Consider the following 26,958-nt stretch of genomic DNA (forward strand, 5'->3'; position numbering starts at 1 on the left):
AAGCCGTGGAGCCTCTGGTCCGACAGAGACGGGCTCGAGTGATGTCCTCACGGCAGGTCCCACACCGCAGCGGGGTAGACGGTTCTCTGCTCCAGCAGCCCGGCCAAAGCAATGAAGAATAATAATAATCCTGCCGGAAAAGGCTCTGCTGGCGCCGGGGAGATCCTCCGGTGCGCGGTGGTTCACAGTTGAACTTGACGTTACTATCCTATTAGCACGCGGCAATAAGTGCTCTATGTAGACGCACAATTACTCACTTCACGTGGTCTTTGACTCGTAATGAAGGCTTTTACTAGTAAGTAGCGAACGATACGTTGAACAAACGTATTAGGATAAACACAACTCTATTTTGGGGCAATACGAGCCCTACTGCACCGCACCTACTCACCGCACGTGAGGCGTCACTTGAGTAACTGAATTGAACAAGACTGAACTTCAACTCGAACTGAAAAGGAAGTTCTGGTATTCGCCTGCGCCATATTTATATGTACGGGGAATAATCTAGTGCCAGCCTCCTCACTTTCTCGTAGCCCTGGGCAGAAGCGGGCATGTTGAGACAAGTCATGACGGTAGCTTTCAACTTGACTCTAGGGGTAAGACACTGGCGCTGATGGCACGCCATCCAATAGGAGAATGAAATATTATGGTCTGTACTACTAGGTTAAAGGGACATTCCGTGTATATGTACAAAGAATATACAAGGGATATCAAACGATATATAAATATTATGCAATATATATCAATCAATAAATACATATATTCGGTTTAATCTGACCCTTTGTAACACTAATGATGGAGCATCGCCGTCGGTTGTGTGATAGTAAAGGGTTAACCTTCTGCTGTGTGGCAGTGAAAGGGTTAATAATGAGTGTTCTGGTCTTTCACAAGATTATGTGCAGGTTAAAAGGAGTCACTGGCTATAGCTATAGCTAGTTAGTATAGCTATAGTTAGTTAGTTAGTTAGTTAGTTAGTTAGTTAGTTAGTTACCTTGCTGTGTGCAGTTAGTTAGTTAGTTACCTTGCTGTGTGCAGTTAGTTAGTTAGTTAGTTAGTTACTTAGTTAGTTACTTAGTTAGTTAGTTAGTTAGTTAGTTAGTTAGTTAGTTAGTTAGTTAGTTACCTTGGTGTGTGCAGTTAGTTAGTTACCTTGCTGTGTGCAGTTAGTTAGTTAGTTACCTTGCTGTGTGCAGTTAGTTAGTTAGTTAGTTAGTTAGTTAGTTAGTTAGTTAGTTAGTTAGTTAGTTAGTTAGTTAGTTAGTTACCTTGGTGTGTGCAGTTAGTTAGTTAGTTAGTTAGTTAGTTAGTTAGTTAGTTAGTTAGTTAGTTAGTTACCTTGCTGTGTGCAGTTAGTTAGTTAGTTAGTTAGTTAGTTAGTTAGTTAGTTAGTTACCTTGCTGTGTGCAGTTAGTTAGTTAGTTAGTTAGTTAGTTAGTTAGTTAGTTAGTTAGTTAGTTAGTTAGTTAGTTAGTTAGTTAGTTACCTTGCTGTGTGCTAGGGGTGTAAAGGTCCACGTATCCGTACCGAACCTAACAAGTTTCAGTGTGTACCGTACCACACCGAACGGCTGTGTAGTGTACCGAACGAATACAATGGTATGTTAACCACTAACGACCGCCCACCGGGGGCTGTTTTTTTCACAATCTAATATAATTATTATTATTATTATTATTATTATTTTTTACAAGTCGATTATTAATTTCAATATAGAATATTCGTTGACAGCCCTACAAGTACAATTAGTTACTGCACACTACATCACCCCTGAGTGGAACATGGAAAAGCCAAACTTTCCCCCACTGTATCGAAAACCTGTACCGAACCTTGACTTCAAAACCGAGGTACGTACCGTTTGTGTACCGTTACACCTGTGTGCAGTTAGTTAGTTAGTTAGTTAGTTAGTTAGTTAGTTAGTTACCTTGCTGTGTGCAGTTAGTTAGTTAATTAGTTACCTTGGTGTGTGCAGTTATAGATCGTATAGCTTTACGCTCTGCTCTTTATGGAACTATCCCTTTATCCAGTCTAATAATGAATAGTTTTCTCCACATGCACACACCTATCCCCCTGGCCACACCCACATCCGCTCCTCTATATAAGCGGGGTCGTGGCCACACCATCAGCTCCTTCCCTATTTTCACCACCGAAAAGTGTCTGTAACACACCACTTTAAGTTTAGTGCCAAAATAGTTGTTGGAGAGGAGCTACGTTGACTTTGTTTTTTCTCTCTCGCAAATTTTCGAAAAAGCAAAGAGATAATGTCTTCACCGTCGGAGGGTCTAGAGTAGACGATTACAACGCTACCCTCCACCAGTGCTTCACTATCGCGGCATCCTCCGTGCGTCGTGGGGCGTCTCTGGTTCCACGTCATGGCAAACAGGTGCGCCTGGGCGGCGCCCGGAGGAGAGTGTGCTTCGCCGAGGGGCCGTTGAGCTCCCATCTGCTGTGAGGTGGCAGAGTTCCGGCCCTGGTTCCCCCACCAGGGGACAGTCGGCCGACATCGAGGGATGCGAGTGACGTGGAAGAAGGTATGCAAGGGGAGTTGCTTGCCTTGTACCCCGAGCTCATGGCGGCCGCTGCAGCCGCTAATGGCGTGGTGTTGCCGCAGCCACTGCCGGCACCTGTTCCTGATGACATGATAGGTCATCTCTGGCAACGTCGTCCTGTGAGAGAGACAGGCGTTGTCTGCCCATTCTTCCCAGCAATGGAGGCTTACGTGGCGCAGGGACAGGTAATATCCCGCATCGTTGGCCTTACCCCCGCCTACGTGCCAGTCACGCGGGTGGTGGGTTTGGTCCAGGGGCTAAAGGACGGGGTGCCTCGGCTTGATAGCCTGATGGCAGCCATACTTTGCCCCGAGAGGTCTCTCTGGGGTATTTTCTGTCTTCCCCTCTTGTGTAAAGAGCAGAATTTACAGGGTTTACCCTCAGATGCGTCGTATGAGACCCATATCTGTGTCTTATTGACCGGCTTCCTGCTGCTCGTCCCAGACAGCATTGAGGGAACGTTGTCTGGTTTTCTTATTAGAATTCACCATTGATGTGTTTTTTGAGTCTCGATGTGTACATAGCGCTGGCCCTGGGTGCTTTCAATGTGAAACCATGTTATGGGCTGGCGCGCCTTGGTTGCCCAATTCATAGAAACGGCATTTTTTTATGCGGGCGGCTGGGAAGGAGATTTTTTATCTCTACCGAGCACCAGTGTACTAGGTTAGACTCGACGGCTCACGTACATCTCCGGGGGGAGATGACGCAGTAGATCAATACATTGGCGGAGGGGTCTCACGCCCATGGGGTGGGCCACCAGGTGCAGTGCATTCACGTGCTGACCATCTTGGTGGCTCCCTCTGTGATGTTTTGGATCGACACGCGTACCTACCCCCCTCTTAGGACTGGGGATGGTGGCATGACTAGGACGCGGGACTGGTTCTGGTCGCGCCGGACCAGGTCAGTTAACCCGTTGTCCGCCGGGGTGCAGATCTGCTGTTCTGGTACCCCGAAGGACTTTGTGCTTTTCCGGGGGGGAAATGCCGGGTCGGCCCGGACGTCGCGGGGATTGATGCCGTGGATATGTGTGTCATGTGTATGCCACTACAAGTTGCCCTAAACAGTGATGTGCTTGGTCCATACTGTGTTGTACCTTGCGCTGTGTTAGGGGCCCTGGTCCTTCTCCATTTATTTTCACCCCTCCCTCCACCTGCTGGGCGGGGATGGGAGGGGGCTGTCGAGGAGGTTTTCTGTTAACCCCTCTAGGCATCCCTGTGTAGGTCCCGGTCCGCCGGGCCCAGGTCCGAACTCGTTCTCGTCGACCTGTTGGCCTGGGTTAACCCTTTGAAAACTGAAACACTTGTACTGCCTGTATAGCCTGTGTATACGCGCGGTTATGTTTCTGAGTTTTCTTGGTGGGTTAAGGGAACAACCGCCTCCTGTTAAACTAAACATAGGGGGGTGGTTGGTTCCCCGGTGTGTTGGTAGCAGAGTTGACTCTCGGGTTGAGGCCGGGCTTGACCCCGTCTGCCCGAGAGTGTGCCCCCGCACCTGTCTGCCAATTGTGTCAGCCTCCTCTTTGAACCTCGACCCCGCTGGAGGGGTCGGGTTTGTGGAGGTTACGACATGGTGCACAGCATACCGAACGCCCCTTCCGCCGGGATACTGTTCTCACAGTAGGCCCTTTAGGCGCCTGTCTAGTCCACAGTGCTCCAGGCACAGGTCGAGTTCTGCTCTTGGGGCCTGTTGCCTGGATTGAGGGATCAACCTCCTTGGGGGTTGTCTCCCCGGCACGCCGACTGGCCCCGCAGTGTTGTGGGGGAGTAGCCTCTTGTAGAGTGCTTCAGAGCGGCGTTCCAAGGGGGTCCTGGCCTGCTCTTGGTTTGGGCCCTGTCCGATACGCTGGCGATGTGGGGGGTGGTGTCACCAGTGACCCTCTGGTGGGGTCCCGATGCTACGGCCTCGTTGGCCTCACCAGGCCCTCTTTTTTCGGGGGGTCCTGGCCCTCAGGTTATCCTAGGGCTGGGACCTCCTCCGCGCTCCGCTGCTACGGCCTTGCCACGGGGTTGGGTTCTTGACCTTCGACCCTGTGATGTTGGGGGCTGTGACGGAGGTGTTTTGCTTCCCGTCCATTCCCTGGTGGCATGTGGGATGCGCGCCTGAGTGGTCGCGGGTCCTATCTGAATGAAGGTAAGTCCCACGGTCTGCTCACCCTGTGCGTTTGAGGTGCTAAACCCTCTTTGCACAGTCGGATCCGATTCCCTCCCATCCTCCACTAGGGGGGTCCAGGGGGCTCGGGTCCTCCCCGGTTCTGATGGTTGTGGGGGGCCTCAGCGGGTACATCTGTCGAGCTTTTCGCTCTGCTCAGCTCCTGTGTTCCATAAAGAGCAGAGCGTAAAGCTATACGATCTATAACATAAGGTTATCCTATAACCCTAGTTATATGAGTATAGCGAGCGCTCTGCTCTGACTCACTGAGGACCCCGTGGTCTTCGCCTTCGGTGGTGAAAGACTTGGGAAGGAGCTGATGGTGTGGCCACGACGCCACTTATATAGAGGAGCGGATGTGGGTGTGGCCAGGCGGATAGGTGTGTGCATTATTAGAGTGGATAAAGGGATAGTTCCATAAAGAGGAGAGCGCTCGCTATACTCATATAACTAGGGTTATAGGATAACCTTACGTTATGTAGTTAGTTAGTTAGTTAGTTAGTTGGTTAGTTAGTTACCTTGGTATGTGCAGTTAGTTAGTTAGTTAGTTGGTTACCTTGGTGTGTGCAGTGGTCTGGTCCTCTAGTCCACTCAGCAGTATCAGTGATTGGCTCTTGCCCTCCCTCAGTGACCTCCTGGTGACCTTTGACCTCCTCTCTCCATCTGGTGTCGCTCCCCCTTTCTTGGCCCTCTCCTTCTCCAGCGTCCTGCTCTTTTCCGACGGCATCACCGGGGGCGTGGCCACAGGGCTGGGGGTGTGGCCCGGTCGAGCAGGAAGTGATGTCGCCACTCCCTCTTCCTCGTTAGAGGTTGTGGTGAGGTCAGAGGTCACGGTGATAGTGGATGAGGGAGGGGGAGTGGCCTCCTCACTGGGAGGCGTGGTTGGGATCGCCGTTGTCATCGCGGGGGCCATCTTGTCCTTCCTGTCGCCCGGGAGACGCTGGTCGTCCGTGGCAACAGCGGCTCCTTCTGTGGTGGCGGCATCGTTAGAAACGTTAGCATCGTCCTCGTTAGCTGCCCTCCCCCTCTCCTTCTCTCTCTCCTTCTCCCTCTCCCTCTCTCTCTCTCTCTCTTTCGCCTCACGGAGTGGCCGGATGAGGTCAGCAATGGAGGTCCTTTTGACCTTCACCCCTTCTCCTCCTCCTCCTCCTCCTCCTCCCTCACCCCCTCCTCCTCCTTTGGTGGCCCGCCCAGCCCGAGCCTTCTTGAAAGCGAAGAAGTCACCAAACTTCTTCTTGATATTTTTGGAGGGAGGTGTTGAAGAGGAGGAGGAGGTGAGGGGAGGGACAGATGAGGAGGTGGTGACGTTAGTGGGGGTAGTGGCGTTAGGTGGGATACAGGTGGAGGGGATGGTGGCGGAGGTGACAGACGTGGAGGAGTTAAGAGGGGGCGGGGCTGAGGGGGTGGAGTCGGACTCAGAGGAGGGTGTGGCTTGGGCAGGGTTTGACTCCTCCCACCGGGCTTTTCTGCAGCAGAGAGACGGCAGAAAGAGCAACAAGACAAGAAAACACTAAGTAGAGCTAGGAGCTACAGGACAAAATGCACATGCTCAGTAGAACTACAGGATGGAACGCACATGCTCAGTAGAACTACAGGATGGAACGCACATGCTCAGTAGAACTACAGGATGGAACGCACATGCTCAGTAGAACTACAGGATGGAACATGCTCAGTAGAACTACAGGATGGAACATGCTCAGTAGAACTACAGGACAAAACATGCTCAGTAGAACTACAGGACAAAACATGCTCAGTAGAACTACACATGCTCACAAGGACCAGAGCCTTGAGGACTACAGCTGTCTCCAGCCTATCATGATGAGGACTACAGCTGTCTCCAGCCTATCATGATGAGGACTACAGCTGTCTCCAGCCTATCATGATGAGGACTACAGCTGTCTTCAGCCTATCATGATGAGGACTACAGCTGTCTCCAGCCTATCATGATGAGGACTACAGCTGTCTTCAGCCTATCATGATGAGGACTACAGCTGTCTCCAGCCTATCATGATGAGGACTACAGCTGTCTCCAGCCTATCATGATGAGGACTACAGCTGTCTTCAGCCTATCATGATGAGGACTACAGGTGTCTTCAGCCTATTATGATGAGGACTACAGCTGTCTTCAGCCTATCATGATGAGGACTACAGCTGTCTCCAGCCTATCATGATGAGGACTACAGCTGTCTCCAGCCTATCATGATGAGGACTACAGCTGTCTCCAGCCTATCATGATGAGGACTACAGCTGTCTCCAGCCTATCATGATGAGGACTACAGCTGTCTCCAGCCTATCATGATGAGGACTACAGCTGTCTTCACAGTCCATCTTTCCCACAGAACTGGGCAGCAGAATACAAGATTAAGTTCAGCTAACTAAGCTAACTGTAGCATTAGGAATTGCTATGTTAGCTATAGGCATGGACTCCCCAGGAGTAATTCCCCTGAGCTAATGTAACCTGACTACAACAAAACCATGACGGTAGAAAGATGAACAGGTCAAAGACTCTGGCTAGCATTGTCTAGTCTTAGACTTGACCATGCAAGTTATTTCTTGTCTGTGTAGGCTTAGTGAGTTTGATTGTTGTTGATATGTGGCGTATAGTAACATTAGCTAGTTAGCAAGCATTAGCTACCAGTTGCAAATGGTCTGAACACTTTATGACACCTATACACACACTACACAACTTTCAAATGTATCAAGAGCGCTGTGCTGTTTACACAACATCTGGGATAGTCTATGTCGTCATGGTTTCACACTACATGACTGATCAGTGACAGGGGGTTTACACATTACAATATCTTTCACCAGGGAGGAATCCCTGACCAGTTTGTCTGGTGTCCGATCTACGTTTTGTCACAGAAACACACATGAGAAGTGACACAGGTTTTGGTCATGGAGGTATTTGTTAATTGGTCAAAGGAATACACTGGAGAAAGCACCAGGCAGGGTTTTAGCGGGAGCACAGATCGGTGTGGATCAGTGTATTACAAGAGTTTTAAACTATAAACATTTAAAACTTTGTAATGTCACACTGGGACTTGGCGTCTAATTGATTTGATGTTTTATTTGGAAGTAAAGTATAAGATAAGATAAGGTACGATAAGATAAAAAAGAAGATAAGGTACGATATGATAAGATATGGTCGATCAATAAAGGAATATCTTATCTTATAAAAGAAGATAAGGTAAGGTAAGATAAGGTACAATAAGATAAGATAAGGTACAATAAGATCAAATAAGATTACATAAGATAAGATAACACAGTGTGTATGGACATGTTTATACCTGTTAGTGTATCACTGTGCTGGAAGAGAGGAGGGGTCAGAGAAAGTGTGTGTGTGATCATGTGTGTGTTATTGTGAATGTGTGTGTGTGTGATCATGTGTGTGTTATTGTGAATGTGTGTGTGTGTGTGTGTGTGTGTGTGTGTGTGGTGTGTGTGTGTGTGTGTGTGTGTGTGTGTGTGTGTGTGTGTGTGTGTGTGTGTGTGTGTGTGTGTGTGTGTGTGTGTGTGTGTGTGTGTGTGTGTGTGTGCGTGCGCGCGCGCGCGTGTGTGTGTGTGTGTGTGTGTAAACTCACAGAGGGTCATCAGGGATTATCTTCTTGGTGAAGAATTCCTCCACTCCTTCGTCTACTCGACCCATACCCTCGTCTTCCTCATTCTCTGTCTCCAGCACCAGATCCTGCAGAGAGAGAGAGAGAGAGAGAGAGAGAGAGAGAGGAGAGAGAGAGAGAGAGAGAGAGAGAGAGAGAGAGAGAGAGAGAGAGAGAGAGAGAGAGAGAGAGAGAGACAGAGAGAGAGAGAGAGAGACAGAGAGAGAGAGATATTGGCTTTTTTACTGATACCGATATACCGATATTGTCCAACTCTTAATTTCTGATACCGATATCAACCGATATCAACCGATACCGATATATATATATATATAATTTCAGGTAATTAACATTACATATATCTTGTTGTGGAATTAACACAACATTATGCATACTTTTGACAATAAATAAAATCTGAATTTGTTCTTACTTGCTTACCTGGGTGAATAAAGGTTAAATAAATGAAATGTTTGTAAAATAAAATTTTTTCTTCTTCTTTTTTTAAAGTGATACCGATCATTTCCAATATCACATTTTAATGCCAATATCGGCCGATAATATCGGACATCCCTACTATGTATGTTTGTATGTCTCATTCTGTTTCCAAGGTTCTGAATGGAGAAATCAGAGACAGTCTATATAATGAGGAGACAGCGCACTCCGGAAGTTCTGAATGGAGAAATCAGAGACAGTCTATATAACGAGGAGACAGAGCACTCCGGAAGTTCTGAATGGAGAAATCAGAGACAGTCTATATAACGAGGAGACAGAGCACTCCGGAGGTTCTGAATGGAGAAATCAGAGACAGTCTATATAACGAGGAGACAGAGCACTCCGGAAGTTCTGAATGGAGAAATCCATAACACTAAAGATGGCGGAAACAACAAAACTATACTTGCTACAAAACAAACATATTCAAAGAAGATAATTAAATGTGATGATATTTTATGTTGAGTAAAATGATAAACTATTGCATTTGGAGATGAAATGTGAGTTTTAAAGATGTTTACAATTAATAATGATCACTGAAGTGGTGGTTGCCATGGTAACTAAGGACTCTGTGGCAGAAACCATTGGATGGTGCATGTGTACGTGCATGTATGTGTGAGTGTGTTTGTGTATGTGTCAGTGTATGTGTCAGTGTGTTTGTGTATGTGTCAGTGTGTTTGTGTCAGTGTGTTTGTGTATGTGTCAGTGTGTTTGTGTATGTGTCAGTGTGTTTGTGTATGTGTCAGTGTGTCAGTGTGTTTGTGTACGTGTGAGTGTGTTTGTGAATGTGCGACTGTGCGTGTATGTGATTGTGTCAGTGTGTTTGTGTATCTGTCAGTGTGTTTGTGTATGTGCGAGTGTGTGTGTGTGTGTGTGTGTGCGTGTGCGTGTGCGTGTGCGTGTGCGTGTGCGTGTGCGTGTGCGTGTGCGTGTGTGTGTGTGTGTGTGTGTGTGTGTGTGTGTGTCTATAAAAAGCTTTCTAAACACAATGCAGCCTTATGCTACAGGCCATACAGACTCTGAACACAAAATTGCGTGCGTGCGTGCGTGCGTGTGTGTGTGTGTGTGTGTGTGTGCACGCCCACATGCTTTTGAATTCAAAAGGAGATCCACAGTCATTTCTGCAGCTCTCAGCTGCACCAGAAATATCAACACGATGTTTTTTCTTCCTCTGTGGTTGATTTTCAGCAGCTGTCATTATCAATATTCTATTCTCATTAACATTCCAGTGTTCGTGCTCAATGGTCAACAGTGTCAGACTGTGGTTGTACTGGGCAGCTCCTAGTGGTCAACAGTGTCAGACTGTGGTAGTACTGGGCAGCTCCTAGTGGTCAACAGTGTCAGACTGGTTGTACTGGGCAGCTCCTAGTGGTCAACAGAGTCAGACTGTGGTTGTACTGGGCAGCTCCTAGTGGTCAACAGTGTCAGACTGTGGTTGTACTGGGCATCTCCTAGTGGTCAACAGAGTCAGACTGTGGTTGTACTGGGCAGCTCCTAGTGGTCAACAGTGTCAGACTGTGGTTGTACTGGGCAGCTCCTAGTGGTCAACAGTGTCAGACTGGTTGTACTGGGCAGCTCCTAGTGGTCAACAGTGTCAGACTGTGGTTGTACTGGGCAGCTCCTAGTGGTCAACAGTGTCAGACTGTGGTTGTACTGGGCAGCTCCTAGTGGTCAACAGTGTCAGACTGTGGTTGTACTGGGCAGCTCCTAGTAGTCAACAGTGTCAGACTGTGGTTGTACTGGGCAGCTCCTATAGTGGACAACAGTGTCAGACTGTGGTTGTACTGGGCAGCTCCTAGTGGTCAACAGTGTCAGACTGTGGTTGTACTGGGCAGCTCCTAGTGGTCAACAGAGTCAGACTGTGGTTGTACTGGGCAGCTCCTAGTGGTCAACAGTGTCAGACTGTGGTTGTACTGGGCATCTCCTAGTGGTCAACAGAGTCAGACTGTGGTTGTACTGGGCAGCTCCTAGTGGTCAACAGTGTCAGACTGTGGTTGTACTGGGCAGCTCCTAGTGGTCAACAGTGTCAGACTGTGGTTGTACTGGGCAGCTCCTAGTGGTCAACAGTGTCAGACTGTGGTTGTACTGGGCAGCTCCTATAGTGGACAACAGTGTCAGACTGGTTGTACTGGGCAGCTCCTAGTGGTCAACAGTGTCAGACTGTGGTTGTACTGGGCAGCTCCTAGTGGTCTACAGTGTCAGACTGAGGTTGTACTGGGCAGCTCCTAGTGGTCAACAGTGTCAGACTGTGGTTGTACTGGGCAGCTCTTAGTGGTCAACAGTGTCATAGTGGTCAACAGTGTCAGACTGTGGTTGTACTGGGCAGCTCCTAGTGGTCAACAGTGTCAGACTGGTTGTACTGGGCAGCTTCTAGTGGTCAACAGGGTCAGACTGTGGTTGTACTGGGCAGCTCCTAGTGGTCAACAGTGTCAGACTGTGGTTGTACTGGGCAGCTCCTAGTGGTCAACAGTGTCAGACTGGTTGTACTGGGCAGCTCCTAGTGGTAAACAGTGTCAGACTGTGGTTGTACTGGGCAGCTCCTAGTGGTCAATAGTGTCAGACTGGTTGTACTGGGCAGCTCCTAGTGATCAACAGTGTCAGACTGGTTGTACTGGGCAGCTCCTAGTGGTCAACAGTGTCAGACTGGTTGTACTGGGCAGCTCCTAGTGGTCAACAGTGTCAGACTGTGGTTGTACTGGGCAGCTCCTAGTGGTCAACAGTGTCAGACTGTGGTTGTACTGGGCAGCTCCTATAGTCAATAGTGTCAGACTGTAGTTGTACTGGGCAGCTCCTATAGTCAATAGTGTCAGACTGTAGTTGTACTGGGCAGCTCCTATAGTCAATAGTGTCAGACTGTGGTTGTACTGGGCAGCTCCTATAGTCAACAGTGTCAGACTGTGGTTGTACTGGGCAGCTCCTAGTGGTCAACAGTGTCAGACTGTGGTTGTACTGGGCAGCTCCTATAGTCAACAGTGTCAGACTGTGGTTGTACTGGGCAGCTCCTATAGTCAATAGTGTCAGACTGTAGTTGTACTGGGCAGCTCCTAGTGGTCAACAGTGTCAGACTGTGGTTGTACTGGGCAGCTCCTATAGTCAATAGTGTCAGACTGTAGTTGTACTGGGCAGCTTCTAGTGGTAATCTTGCGGAGTGCAGGACAGTCACAGGAGTAAACTTGCATGAGTGGGATAGGAGTAAAGATGGGACGTTCATATTCACACACAGACAGTGTGTACCTAGTCATATTATTATATATACCTAGTCACATCTGTCTCCAGTCCCATGAGGAGATATTACCCAGCAACCCCTGAGCACCTCCACAATTTAATTATACCTCTCTGACACACCCTGCTCTGTTTCTGTGAGGTTTCTGTCCTTGCCTTCTCACTCGTTCTGTTCCTTTAACCACCCTCGCTTTGTTTTCATTCATTTTTTCTGTCAAGTATTTCAATTCCCTCGTTCACACGTTTCTCCCCGCTGACGTCATCTGAGACGTCGCTGATTGGTTCCCTCACTTCCCCACGCTTTTCAATCACATTCCCCAGCTGTCACTGCCTTTCAATCAATCGATCCCTCATTATTTATACCCCGTTTTCCCCACTCTAAGTTGTTGGTTCGTCTTGATTTGTCGCTGGATGTTTTTCCCCGTTGCTTCTGTTTCACTGTGCTATTCTCCAGGAAATTCCTAGAAGCCTTCGCTTGGATACCTGCTCCGTGGCGCGCGCTCGCCTCCACTGTTTGTTCCTGTTCCTTTACGCAGCTCGTCTGGGTGAGTTTTTCTAGATTGACTGTCTTGACCTATTTCCTATTTTCGTGTGTAACCTTTACACTGAAGTCTACCACCTTTTTGTCAGACAGTCACTCACCCAGCCATTATCGTTTTTGCCCTTTCCTTTATGGAATAATATTTCGGGATCTTCCACCTCCCACTGTGTATTTACACGAAGATATTATTTCACATTTGGACTGTGTTGGATTTTTGCTCACTGTGTATTTACACGAAGATATTGTTTCACATTTGGACTGTGTTTGGATTTTTGCTCACTGTGTGTTTACACGAAGATAGTATTTCACATTTGGACGGTGTTGGATTTTTGCTCACTGTGTGTTTACATGAAGATATTTCACTTGGGCTGTTTTTGGAAGATTGCACATCACTGTGTTGTTTAACACGAAGAATATAACACCCTGTCCTCCAGCTCGTTTCAAGTCTGCTCTGTCACTGACCCGTTCCCTCTCTCCCTCTCTCGGTCTTGCACAACATCTGAGAGGTCCGCCGTGAGAGTCTGCAGAGCGGTACAGAGGTCTGCTCCTGCTTCCCAAGACTACCCCTCCGGGAGAAGCTGCAGAGCAGCAGAACTTTGCCCCTTGTTCATTGTACCTGTTCTTGTTGACCTGCTTTCCCTGTTTCACTTATTCTAGTCACCAAATAAACAAGCCCTTGTATTTGGCAACTCTGAATCCAACTCTCTTGTGTCGTTGCGTTTGGGGTCGGTGTCAAACCATAACATTACGAACCAACCATGACGACCCCAGCCGACACAGAGGGGGTCAGAACCGCACTTGCATTTCAAGTCGAGTTGACCAGGGATCACGGTCTCCAACTAGAGCGGGCTGCGGCTGCGGTGCAGAACCTCAGGGACCAGGTCCTGCCTATGCAGGGTTCAATGGCCGCTATGGCGGGACAACAGTCCGAGATTCTCGCCCAGCTTAACTCGCTGGGCGACGCCGTTAATACTTTTCATCTCTCACACCCTCCAGGAACATTCCCCGCAGCCCCAGCAGATCTCGCACCTCGGGAACCCCTTCTCTCCGTCCCACGGCTGTTTGACGGTAATCCCGAGGAGTGTGCCACATTCATCATGCAATGTGAGTTGGTTTTCCGTCATCAGCCAAGCCGTTTTTCAGCTCATGGGTCCCGAGTGGCTTATATAACCAACCTACTTTCAGGCCATGCTGCCCAGTGGGTCACATCCTCCTGGGCAATGGAAGCAGATTTTTTGTTCTCCTACCCAGACTTCGTGGCGGAGCTCCGCAGAGTGTTCCACCATCCAGCCCGAGGTCTGGACCCTGGAGCCCGGTTGGGGACCTTCCGGCAAGGGAGCAGCAGGGTGACGGACTATGTCATGGAGTTTCGACTGGCGGCGGTGGAGAGCGGATGGAACGAACCTGCTCTTCGCCTAACCTTCATAAGGGGGCTCAGTGACGCAGTCCGGGACCAGCTCGCTACCAGGGAGGTGCCCAACTCCCTCGAGGAGCTGTTTAGCCTTGTCATCCGTATTGACGGACGCCTCCTGGAGAGAAGGCGCGAGAGGGCCCGACTGTCACCTCCTGAAGCACCCCGGACTCCTGGACGCCCCGTCCCCAACACTACTGTGGGTAACAGGCTTCCCCGTCCGGTGCGCGAGGAGGAACCCATGCAGCTGGGACGCTCTCATCTGAGCCAGGCGGAGCGTCAGGCAAGGCTCAGGTCCGGTCTCTGCCTCTACTGCGGAGGTGCGGGACACCGTATCGCCGACTGCCCTACCCGGCCAAAAGATCGGGCTCACCAAGACCCCGGGAGATCCTGGTGAGCCGTTTTTCCCATTCCCAGCGCCGCGCACCACCTGACCATCTGTTGAGCGTCACCCTGGCCTGGGGGGACCAACGTGCCACGGTGGAGGCCCTCATCGACTCTGGGGCAGACGAGAACTTCCTTGACTTCGAGTTTGCCACCCAAGCCAACATACCTCTTGAGGCCCTTGTGAGGCCCTTGGAGATCTTTTCGTTGGACCAACACCGCCTGGCCGACATCTCTCAACGGACCGGCCCAGTCTTGCTGACCATTGCTGGGAACCACGTAGAGAGGATCCAGTTCCTCATTACCCAATCCCCCCTTGTCCCGGTGGTCCTGGGTAGGCCCTGGCTCGCGCTGCACGAGCCCCACATCGCCTGGGCCTCCGGTACCATCAGGGGCTGGAGCTCCTCCTGTCACGCCCGCTGTCTACAGGCGGCGTCTTGTCCCCCGCCCCGGAGACCGGCTGGTGAGTTGCCCCCGGATCCCTCGTCCGTTCCTCCCGAGTACCACGACCTCATGGAGGTATTCAGTAAGACCAGGGCTCAGTCCCTTCCACCTCACCGCCCCTATGACTGCGCCATCAACCTCCGCCAAGGGGCTCCCCTTCCCGGCAGCCGCCTCTACAGTCTGACTGCCCCGGAGAAGAAGGCGATGGATCTCTACATCTCTGAGTCATTGGAAGCAGGACTCATTCGGCCTTCCTCCTCCCCGGTGGCGGCCGGGTTCTTCTTTGTTGGAAAGAAGGATGGGGACCTGCGACCCTGCATCGACTATCGTCAGCTCAACGAGATCACCATCAAGAACAAATACCCCCTACCTCTCATGAGCTCCACCTTCGAGCCACTGACCCAGGCCTCGTTCTTCACCAAGCTGGATCTCCGAAGTGCCTATCATCTTGTCCGTATCCGTGAGGGCGATGAATGGAAGACCGCCTTCAAGACCCCCAGGGGCCACTATGAGTACCTTGTGATGCCGTTCGGTCTCACCAACGCCCCGGCGGTATTCCAGGCACTCATGAACGATGTCCTCCGTGACATGCTGGAGGTGTTCGTGGTGGTGTACCTGGACGACATTCTTATCTTTTCCAGGACCCTCGAGGAACACATCCTGCATGTCCGCCGGGTGCTGGAGCGCCTCCTCCACAATCGGCTCTTCGTCAAGGCGGAGAAGTGCCGTTTCCACTCCAACTCCGTCGACTACCTGGGCTTCATCGTGGAGAAGGGCTTGACCCGAGCGGATCCTCGCAAGATCCAGGCTGTGGAGGATTGGCCGGAACCCACCACTCGGAAGGAGCTACAGAGTTTCCTCGGGTTCGCAAACTTCTACCGAAGGTTCATCCGGAACTACAGCCAAGTGGCGGAGCCTCTTACCAAGCTGACCTCCCCCGCTCTGCCGTTCGACTGGTCCCCAGCGGCATGCGCTGCGTTCCGCTCCCTCAAGAGAAGGTTCACTTCCGCTCCTATCCTGCTCCACCCTGACCCCAAGAGACAGTTCATCGTGGAGGTGGACGCCTCGGATTCTGGCCTGGGCGCTGTCCTATCCCAGCGTTCTCCTTCCGACCAGAAGGTACATCCTTGCGCCTTCTACTCGCGTCGCTTCCTCCCCGCCGAGAGGAACTACGACACCGGCAATCGGGAGCTACTGGCGGTCGTGGCGGCTCTGGAGGAGTGGCGTCATTGGCTAGAGGGTGCCGAGGAGCCTTTTACCATCTGGACGGACCACAAGAACCTAACGTTCATCCGCGCTTCCAGGCGCCTCAACGGTCGGCAGGCGAGATGGGCCAGTTTCCTCAGTCGGTTCGACTTCTCGCTGACCTTCCGCCCCGGTTCCCGCAACACGAAGGCCGACTCCCTGTCCCGGATGCACTCCAAGGGGGCTCCACCCTCTGAGGACCCATCTCCCATCATCCCGGAGGCCCGAGTGGTTGGAGCCATCACCTTGGGCATCGAGGGTGTGGTGAGGCGTGCCCTACGCTTCCAACGTGCTCCAAGCAACGTCCCTAGGAGCCGTCTCTTCGTCCCTGACTCTGTCCGGTCCCAGGTACTGCTGTGGGGCCATACCAGCCGGTTCGCCTGCCACCCAGGCGTCCATCGCACGTTCTCCTTCCTGGCTCGTCGTTTCTGGTGGCCCACCATGCGAAACGACGTCAAGGAGTTCGTATTGGCCTGCGCGGTCTGTGCCCGCAGCAAGGCCTCTCACCAGGCACCCTCCGGGCTCTTGCAGCCACTTCCCGTTCCAAGCCGTCCGTGGTCACATGTGGCGCTCGACTTCGTCACTGGACTACCCTCCTCCCAGGGGAACACCTGCCTTCTGACCGTGGTGGATCGATTCAGCAAGGGGGTCCACCTCGTGGCCCTCTCCAAGCTTCCCTCAGCAGCCGAGACGGCGGACCTCCTGACGCACCACGTGTTCCGCCTTCACGGTTTCCCCCAGGACATCGTCTCTGACCGGGGGCCCCAGTTCACCTCCCAGGTTTGGCGGGCTTTCTGCAAGGGATTGGGGGCAACGGTCAGTCTCTCCTCCGGCTACCATCCCCAGACAAACGGGCAGACGGAGAGGATGAACCAGAGCGTGGAGTCTGCTCTTCGGTGTGTGGCAGCCGAGAGGCCGGCATCCTGGAGTCGTTTCCTTCCCTGGGTTGAATACTCGATCAACTCAATGGTCAGTTCCGCCACCGGCCTCTCCCCCTTTGAGGCCTCCCTAGGCTACCAGCCCCCTCTTTTTCCCGCACTGGAGACGGAGGTGGCAGTTCCCTCCGTGCAGGTCCACCTCGACCGCTGCCGTCGCGTTTGGGAGATCACCAGGACCGCGCTGCTCCGGACATCTGAGCGCGCCTGTCGTGGTGCCGACCGGCGCCGGGTTCCCGCGCCGACTTACCGCCCTGGGCAGAGGGTGTGGCTCTCCGCGAAGGACCTCCCGCTACGGTCCTCGGCCAAGAAGCTCAACCCTCGCTTCGTCGGGCCTTTCGAGGTCCTGAAGGTACTCAGTCCGGCGGCCCTGCGCCTGAAGCTTCCTGCATCCATGCACATCCACCCCGTGTTCCATGTCTCCCGGGTTAAGCCCGTCTCCCTCAGTCCCCTTATGCCTCCGGCTCCTGATCCACCGCCTCCTGTGCTAGTGGATGGTCACCCCCAGTGGCAGGTCCGCCGGTTGATGGGCGTTCGTCGGCGGGGCCGGGGATTCCAATACCTGGTGGACTGGGAGGGTTACGGCCCTGAGGAGCGTAGCTGGGTCTCCCGGCAGCTCATCGTGGATCCCGGCTTGATCACCGACTTCCATCGGGCCCATCCTGACGAGCCGGGTCGGCCTGGTCGCCGGGCGGCTCCCGTTGAGGGGGGGGTACTGTGAGGTTTCTGTCCTTGCCTTCTCACTCGTTCTGTTCCTTTAACCACCCTCGCTTTGTTTTCATTCATTTTTTCTGTCAAGTATTTCAATTCCCTCGTTCACACGTTTCTCCCCGCTGACGTCATCTGAGACGTCGCTGATTGGTTCCCTCACTTCCCCACGCTTTTCAATCACATTCCCCAGCTGTCACTGCCTTTCAATCAATCGATCCCTCATTATTTATACCCCGTTTTCCCCACCCTAAGTTGTTGGTTCGTCTTGATTTGTCGCTGGATGTTTTTCCCCGTTGCTTCTGTTTCACTGTGCTATTCTCCAGGAAATTCCTAGAAGCCTTCGCTTGGATACCTGCTCCGTGGCGCGCGCTCGCCTCCACTGTTTGTTCCTGTTCCTTTACGCAGCTCGTCTGGGTGAGTTTTTCTAGATTGACTGTCTTGACCTATTTCCTATTTTCGTGTGTAACCTTTACACTGAAGTCTACCACCTTTTTGTCAGACAGTCACTCACCCAGCCATTATCGTTTTTGCCCTTTCCTTTATGGAATAATATTTCGGGATCTTCCACCTCCCACTGTGTATTTACACGAAGATATTATTTCACATTTGGACTGTGTTGGATTTTTGCTCACTGTGTATTTACACGAAGATATTGTTTCACATTTGGACTGTGTTTGGATTTTTGCTCACTGTGTGTTTACACGAAGATAGTATTTCACATTTGGACGGTGTTGGATTTTTGCTCACTGTGTGTTTACATGAAGATATTTCACTTGGGCTGTTTTTGGAAGATTGCACATCACTGTGTTGTTTAACACGAAGAATATAACACCCTGTCCTCCAGCTCGTTTCAAGTCTGCTCTGTCACTGACCCGTTCCCTCTCTCCCTCTCTCGGTCTTGCACAACATCTGAGAGGTCCGCCGTGAGAGTCTGCAGAGCGGTACAGAGGTCTGCTCCTGCTTCCCAAGACTACCCCTCCGGGAGAAGCTGCAGAGCAGCAGAACTTTGCCCCTTGTTCATTGTACCTGTTCTTGTTGACCTGCTTTCCCTGTTTCACTTATTCTAGTCACCAAATAAACAAGCCCTTGTATTTGGCAACTCTGAATCCAACTCTCTTGTGTCGTTGCGTTTGGGGTCGGTGTCAAACCATAACAGTTTCTCTCTCTCTGTTTTCATGTCTATCTATATTTTTTTGTCTCTCTCTATTTATCTCTGTGTGTCTCTCTCTAGTTTCCTCCTCTCTAGCAATATCTATATCTGTATGCAATATCTATCTGGTCTATATCTGTATATAGCATCTATTTGATCTATATCTGTATATAGTATCTATCGTATCTATATCGGTATATAGTAGCTATCTGATATATATCTATATACAGTATATATCTGATCTAATGTGTATGCAGTATCTATCTGATATATGTACAGTATCTATCTGATCTATATCTGTATGCAGTATATATATGATATATATCTGTATACAATATCTATCTGATCTATATCTGTATATACTGTAGTATCCATAGAACAAAATACAATAGAATACAATAGAACAAAACACAATAGAATGGTACATAACACAATAGAATAGAATAAGGATGAAGTATGTCAGTCACTGAACATAAACATGCCAAGGTGACTGGTACTGCCTCTGTTTTGGAAAATGTAAAAAGCGTCCACTAAAACGCACGCACGCACACACACACGCACACGCACACACTCACACTCAGACACAGACACAGACACAGACACAGACAGACGCACACGCACACGCACACGCACACACACACACACACACACACACACACACACACACACACACACACACACACACACACACACACACACACACACACACACACACACACACACACACACACACACACACGGTAGACCAGCTCGTGGCCTCTAGGCAGAGTAGTTCTAGCATGTTAGAGGGACCAACCGACCAATCCCGTGCTAAGCCTGGCTGCCATGACAACCATATATGCAAATGAGGCTGCAGCAGCCACGCGGTGTGGAGAAACAGATTATAAATCATTCACTGCCTCTCGACCAATGAGAACGCTCTGTTTCACATCACTCCACTCCATCTTCAGGAACAGAAAAAGTGATAGATGTTTTCACCATGTTGGACAAACACACACACGCACGCACGCACGCACACACACACACACACACACACACACACACACACACACACACACACACACACACACACTAACACACACACACACAAAACATGAGCACATATGAACCCCCATCCACATATATGTACCCACAATAAAACAAATATAATCACTGTCATGTGCATAACACATGAAGCTAATGTATAGATATTCAACATTACATTTACATTTAGTCATTTAGCTGACGCTTTTATCCAAAGTGACTTACAAGTTCTGTACGACAAGTCATCAGGAAGGGCACAACTCTATCAGCTGAGTAACAATGTTCATCAAAGTGTTGAGTGCTACAGTGTAGGTTAGTATATTAGGACAAGTGCATGAGAGTAAGGTTAGTTATGGTTAGATTTTTTATTTTTATTTTCACCATCTTCGGTCCCGGGGAAAGGGTTAGATTTTTTTAATCTTTTAAAATTTTATTTCAGATAGTGGGTTGAAGAAGTGCGTCTTTAGTCGACAGTGAAGGATTGGATGGGTTTTGGCTGTCCTAACTGGGGTGGGTAGTTCATTCCACCATTGTGGGGCAAGGACTGAGAAAAGGCAGGTTCTCCTTGATGACCCTCCCGGAGCTCGGATGAGAGTGGGTCTGAGACGGCCAGAAGATGCAGAGCGTAGGGTCTTGAGGGTGTGTAGTTAGAGACCATTGACCGGAGGTAGGCGGGAGCGGTTCCCTTTGCCGCACGGTATGCCAGGTCGAGGGCCTTAAAGCGTATTCGTGCAGCAATGGGGAGCCAGTGCAGGTCCCTAAGGAGTGGGGTGACATGGGCCGACTTCGGTAGGTTTGAGATCAGGCGGGCCGCTGCGTTCTGAATGAGTTGAAGATGCTTGGTGGCAGTGGCCGGAAGGCCAGCAAGCAGTGCGTTGCAGTAGTCGAGGCGGGAGATGACTGTTGATTGGACGAGGAGTTGGGTGGCTTCTTTTGTCAGGAAGGGGCATTGAAGCTATTCAATGGGGGTATTCAACATTGAAGCTAATGAACATACACTCAACACATTAAGCTGATTGATTGATTGATTGATTGATTGATTGATTGATTGATTGATTGAACATTTGTATCAACAGATTGCAGAATGGGTACAGTACAGTACAGCTCAATACACACAATTGTTAAAGGTCCCATGTGTTGCTATTCCTTTCACTATTTGGGCAATGTTACACAATTCCTGTGAGTCTATGGAACACACCTGTTTCTTTTTAAAAAAAATCATTGTTTTGTATTTCTAATCAAGTACTCTAAAGCAGCATTTTTTCACTTCAAGATTTCAAGCTGTTTTTTGAATGGGCTCCGCCAATACTCGCAAAGCACTTTGACCCACAGTTTGCACTGGCAGACAGAGAGAGACATAGAGAGATTGAGGGGAATACTAATTAATTTCGCTGTGGGGGAGCATAATCCCACGGGACAATGCATTGGTAACTTGTTTAAAATGACAATATATACCCCTGTGAATATTATTGCACGGATCGGAATACGGGCGCGCGCGTGGGAGCATGCGCAATGATATTTTGCAGCAGGTTGACAGTGATATGCGAGTGCTCCCGACTGCGTGTGTGTGTTTCCCCGCACACGGTCGCGAGTGTGTGTGGGGTGCTGTCCCTCTTTCTCTCTCCCTCTCTGTCTCTCTCTCTCTCCCTCTCTCTCGCTTGCTCGTTCTCTGCTCTTTCTGTCAGCACCTGCGCCACGTCAACCCGTTTGAGGAAGTGTCAGTATTTCCACTCGCTCTGTTGTTGAGCGAATTGTTGATTGTGGGCGGTGACTACGACCAGTGCCTTATTCACGTCAGCAAAACAGTCGAATCAGAATGGCTTAGTTCAGTGAGGAAGGATCTCGTGAACTCGAGACTGGACTGATGAGCCAAAATGAGAATTAGAGACACAGACCCCATTGATACAACCCCGCATTGTTAGAAAACAATGCTAAACACTGGAAAATGCCATTCATAAGACATGGGACCTTTAAGGGGATGCAGACCACAGAAAGACTTTCGTCTTGTTTACATCAGGGTCTCCCATTTTATATTCATAATGTTAAAGCTAATGTATGGATAAATACTCAACACATTAAGCCAATGTATAGATACTCAACACATTAAGCTAATGCAGAGGCCAGTCAGAAAGCTTATATAGGGAGGTGTAGTCTGACGTCACTGGTTGTTCCACCCGTATAGGGATTTATCATTGGGAAAATGGATTATCGGCTATTGTAACAATTCTGCCGCATGAACATTGGCAAGCTTTCCCTTTTTGAACAAAATGAGTTCCCTTCTACCACTAACATGATTGTTTAAGCATTTTTGGTTGAAACAAAGGTAGTTATAAGGTTTTTAATTTGTCGTAAAAAAAAACTTCACTTCAGTACACAGCCGCTATTGGTCTGTTAGGCTGTCGCCTTTTCCCCGTCTAACGTTAACATTACAAGCTCAAACACCTTATAACTACTACTACTGTCGTGTCCATAAGGTCCCTGGCAGAATACTTTGTTTGTGAGGACAAAGGTATACAAAGAGGAGAGAACCATTTTAAATCGAGGCATGTTAGGAGTTTCGGGAATGCTGGCTAGCAAGCTAGCTAGCTAGTAATGTTATAAACTATACACAATATGTACAACGACACAATGATTTACATTAGTATTTACAGTTATTTAATATGCAGCGAAATAACGTTATACGATTTCAATTATAAATACAAATATGGTAACGTGGTTGTGGCTTTTACAAATAGTGGTTAGCTTTAGAGATAAATGGCTATGATCACGGAGCACTAGTCTTGGGTACTACAGATGCTAGCCACAGATTCAGGGTCAGTTATTTTCCCATTGTACGAATTGTTAAGCTTATGGAATGTAAGGGAAATCTGATCCTAGGTCTGTGACTACTAGGAGGCTACGCTGTGGTGACGTCAGTCAGCAGCGCCAAATAGCAGTGTAGTTTCCCAGCGAACGAAAACATAAACATTGTTATTTTGCTACCTTTACGATTAATTGTGAATATTTTCATGTTGAACTATAGATTGTGGATAAATACGCACAGAAAGGTACACCATGCCAACGTTAATGCTTTATTTATCTAAAATGAGCCGATTTAGAAATGGTCAATGGGGAAATACATTGCATTCCACAGAGGGTGGAACAGGACAAAACGAATGACGTAACCACTACACCTCCCTATAGAGGCCAGTCAGAAAGCTTCCATAGAGGCCAGTCAGAAAGCTTCTATAGAGGCCAGTCAGAAAGCTTTTATAGAGGCCTGTCAGAAAGCTTCTATAGAGGCCAGTCAGAAAGCTTCTATAGAGGCCAGTCAGAAAGCTTCTATAGAGGCCAGTCAGAAAGCTTCTATAGAGGCCTGTCAGAAAGCTTCTATAGAGGCCAGTCAGAAAGCTTCTATAGAGGCCAGTCAGAAAGCTTCCATAGAGGCCAGTCAGAAAGCGTCTATAGAGGCCAGTCAGAAAGCTTCTATAGAGGCCAGTCAGAAAGCTTCTGGAGGCCAGTCAGAAAGCTTCCATAGAGGCCAGTCAGAAAGCTTCTATAGTGGCCAGTCAGAAAGCTTCTATAGAGGCCAGTCAGAAAGCTTCTATAGAGGCCAGTCAGAAAGCTTCTATAGAGGCCTGTCAGAAAGCTTCTATAGAGGCCAGTCAGAAAGCTTCCATAGAGGCCTGTCAGAAAGCTTCTATAGAGGCCAGTCAGAAAGCTTCTATAGAGGCCAGTCAGAAAGCTTCCATAGAGGCCTGTCAGAAAGCTTCTATAGAGGCCAGTCAGAAAGCTTCCATAGAGGCCAGTCAGAAAGCTTCTATAGAGGCCAGTCAGAAAGCTTCCATAGAGGCCAGTCAGAAAGCTTCTATAGAAGCCAGTCAGAAAGCTTCCATAGAGGCCAGTCAGAAAGCTTCCATAGAGGCCAGTCAGAAAGCTTCTATAGAGGCCAGTCAGAAAGCTTCCATAGAGGCCAGTCAGAAAGCTTTTATAGAGGCCAGTCAGAAAGCTTCTATAGAGGCCAGTCAGAAAGCTTCTATAGAGGCCAGTCAGAAAGCTTCTATAGAAGCCAGTCAGAAAGCTTCCATAGAGGCCAGTCAGAAAGCTTCTATAGAGGCCAGTCAGAAAGCTTCTATAGAGGCCAGTCAGAAAGCTTCCATAGAGGCCAGTCAGAAAGCTTCCATAGAAGCCAGTCAGAAAGCTTCTGGAGGCTAGTCAGAAAGCTTCTATAGAGGCCAGTCAGAAAGCTTCTATAGAGGCCAGTCAGAAAGCTTCTATAGAGGCCAGTCAGAAAGCGTCTATAGAGGCCAGTCAGAAAGCGTCTATAGAGGCCAGTCAGAAAGCTTCTATAGAGGCCAGTCAGAAAGCGTCTATAGAGGCCAGTCAGAAAGCTTCCATAGAGGCCAGTCAGAAAGCTTCTATAGAGGCCAGTCAGAAATCTTCTATAGAGGCCAGTCAGAAAGCTTCCATAGAGGCCTGTCAGAAAGCTTCTATAGAGGCCAGTCAGAAAGCTTCTATAGAGGCCAGTCAGAAAGCTTCCATAGAGGCCAGTCAGAAAGCTTCTATAGAGGCCAGTCAGAAAGCTTCCATAGAGGCCAGTCAGAAAGCTTCTATAGAGGCCAGTCAGAAAGCTTCTATAGAGGCCAGTCAGAAAGCTTCTATAGAGGCCAGTCAGAAAGCTTCTGGAGGCCAGTCAGAAAGCTTCTATAGAGGCCAGTCAGAAAGCTTCTATAGAGGCCAGTCAGAAAGCTTCTATAGAAGCCTGTCAGAAAGCTTCTATAGAGGCCAGTCAGAAAGCTTCTGGAGGCCAGTCAGAAAGCTTCTATAGAGGCCAGTCAGAAATCTTCTATAGAGGCCAGTCAGAAAGCTTCTATAGAGGCCAGTCAGAAAGCGTCTATAGAGGCCAGTCAGAAAGCGTCTATAGAGGCCAGTCAGAAAGCTTCTATAGAGGCCTGTCAGAAAGCTTCCATAGAGGCCAGTCAGAAAAGCTTCTATAGAGGAGATATATATTTTAGATGATATATTTTGGGGTTTGAATATTTCTTCTCCACATCTTTCTCAGCCACTCAACTCCCAGATATAGGAAAGTTCCCCCCCCCCCCCCCCCCATACAAACACACACACACAATGAACAGAGCAGATGGTGGGACGTTTTGCAGGAGACGTGCAGAAACGCTGCTGCTGTACTAAGCAGAACAGTGAGCATGTGTAAGAAGCACTTAAGTGGGACAGGCCCACTCTGCAGAATCTCATATATTACTGGAACTTCTAGCATTACTAGTGCTGCATAATCCACAGCAATGTGAACTAAGAACAAGAACAGTTCAAATGCAGGTGTACCTCTAGAAAGCCTTGTTTTAGATTAGATTCACTTTATTGTCATTACACAGTACAAGACAAGTGTAACTAAATGACACAGGGAATACACATTCAAGGGATATTGAACTTTGGTAGAACCTATGGCTGTACAGTATAGCTGACCATATGTTTATCTACTAGCATCATCACCAATCATCATCAATAGAGTACCTCAGACGAAGACTATTTGTTGTTTGTTTTATTGTTTATAATTCATTTTTTTTCTTTTTTTTTTTAATGTTTTTTTTTATATGTTTTTTAATTTGTTGTTATGATTGTTTGGTTTGACGGAACAAGATACCGTGAGTTGTTTGGAGAAATATGGAGAATAACATGTTCAAAAATAAACTTTTCATTCATTCATTCATTCATTCAAGACCCATATAACTCTGTTTTAGGTTTTCAGAGGAACAACGTTTTCAGAGTTCAAAGACAGTTGAGTACTTTCTTGTGCACATTCATACTTCAATTCAAGTGATGTGGATTGACTTTACAATTGCAAATACATTTTGGCTGTCCAAAACATTGACCTCCCATCATCACACATCATGTTAAACTATGACTTGCCTTGCATTCTGATTCTACACCTGACAATACCCATTAATCAATGGAGCATTTTCCTCCTATTGGCAGCACTTCCTGAAATCACTGTGGGCCACACCAAGATGCTTTATTACTATTGGACCTGCAGTAAGGACATCAATCATTGGCTAATAACATCACCAATCAGATCACGCTGACAAGGGTGATTAATCACACCTCTCACACGCACACACACACACACACACACACACACACACACACACACACACACACACACACACACACACACACACACACACACACACACACACACACACACACACACACACACACACACACACACACACACACACACACACACACACACACACACACACACACACACACACGCACACACACGCACGCACACACACACACACACACACGCACGCACGCACGCACGCACACACACACACACACACACACACATAGATTGACCAACATTAAATCAAAGTGAAGATTGCTCCTCCGTATATACTGTACCTGTTAGAGACATTAACAGACATTAACACTGCCAGAAGTTATGCCGACAATAACCAAGACACCTTATAAACATCCTGAGGTCTATTAGAGTGGCACTACCTTTTAGAAGCATATGGATTAGGCAAAAGGTTTCTTAGCTGAACATGACTGCTATACACAAATATTAGTACGGCAATCTTGACCAATACCATAGTTTCACCCCAATTTAACAGGCGAATCATTTGATCCTTTGACATGTGGAGGCAGCCTGTCACATCTTTTCACCCGCCAGCGCGGACTCTCATTGGCGAGGTGTAACGTGTGGGAGGCTCACACTACCCCCGCTACTTCCTGTCTCTGCTGTGCAGGCGTCTCCCAATCGACCTGTAGGAGTCGCTGTCCACAACGTCCAGATTACCACCCATCGACTTCCACCCGCTAACTCTGCCAATGAGTTAGTATGACGGCCGGCCCAAGCCGGAGTCAAACGCAGACAGCCGGAGTCAAACCCGGTGTCTCTTGCGTTGGCGACGAGCGCAATGTCCGCTGCGCCACCCAGCCGCCCTCCTGCCTTCAATGTTCTATAATATTTCAGGATATAAGGTTAACTGGCTCAAGTCAGAAGCCCTTCATCCGGCCTCTGTTTGCCCTCGAACTCTACGCAGCTATAGGCAGTTGTGGTCTGGGGACCAGGAACTCTTGTGGCTGTGGGGGCTGACAGCCACCAGTGGGCGCTGT

The 26,958-nt window shown here is 49.0% G+C and overlaps 1 protein-coding gene across 1 annotated transcript in view; it reads right to left on the reverse strand.

Moving 5' to 3' along the window:
• Positions 1-26,958, reverse strand: part of carmil2 (capping protein regulator and myosin 1 linker 2) — a gene marked incomplete at both ends in the record, with an annotated part of 72,672 nt that overhangs the window by 42,271 nt on the left and 3,443 nt on the right. Inside the window, 2 exons of the mRNA XM_084315560.1 lie at positions 5,245-6,154; positions 8,270-8,373. Coding sequence (XP_084171686.1) covers positions 5,245-6,154; positions 8,270-8,373 — 1,014 coding nt within the window. The remainder of the gene's footprint in view (positions 1-5,244; positions 6,155-8,269; positions 8,374-26,958) is intronic.

The sequence above is a fragment of the Notolepis coatsorum genome, assembly GCF_963971535.1.
Source record: "Notolepis coatsorum genome assembly, chromosome: 6".
Lineage (NCBI taxonomy): Eukaryota > Metazoa > Chordata > Actinopteri > Aulopiformes > Paralepididae > Notolepis > Notolepis coatsorum.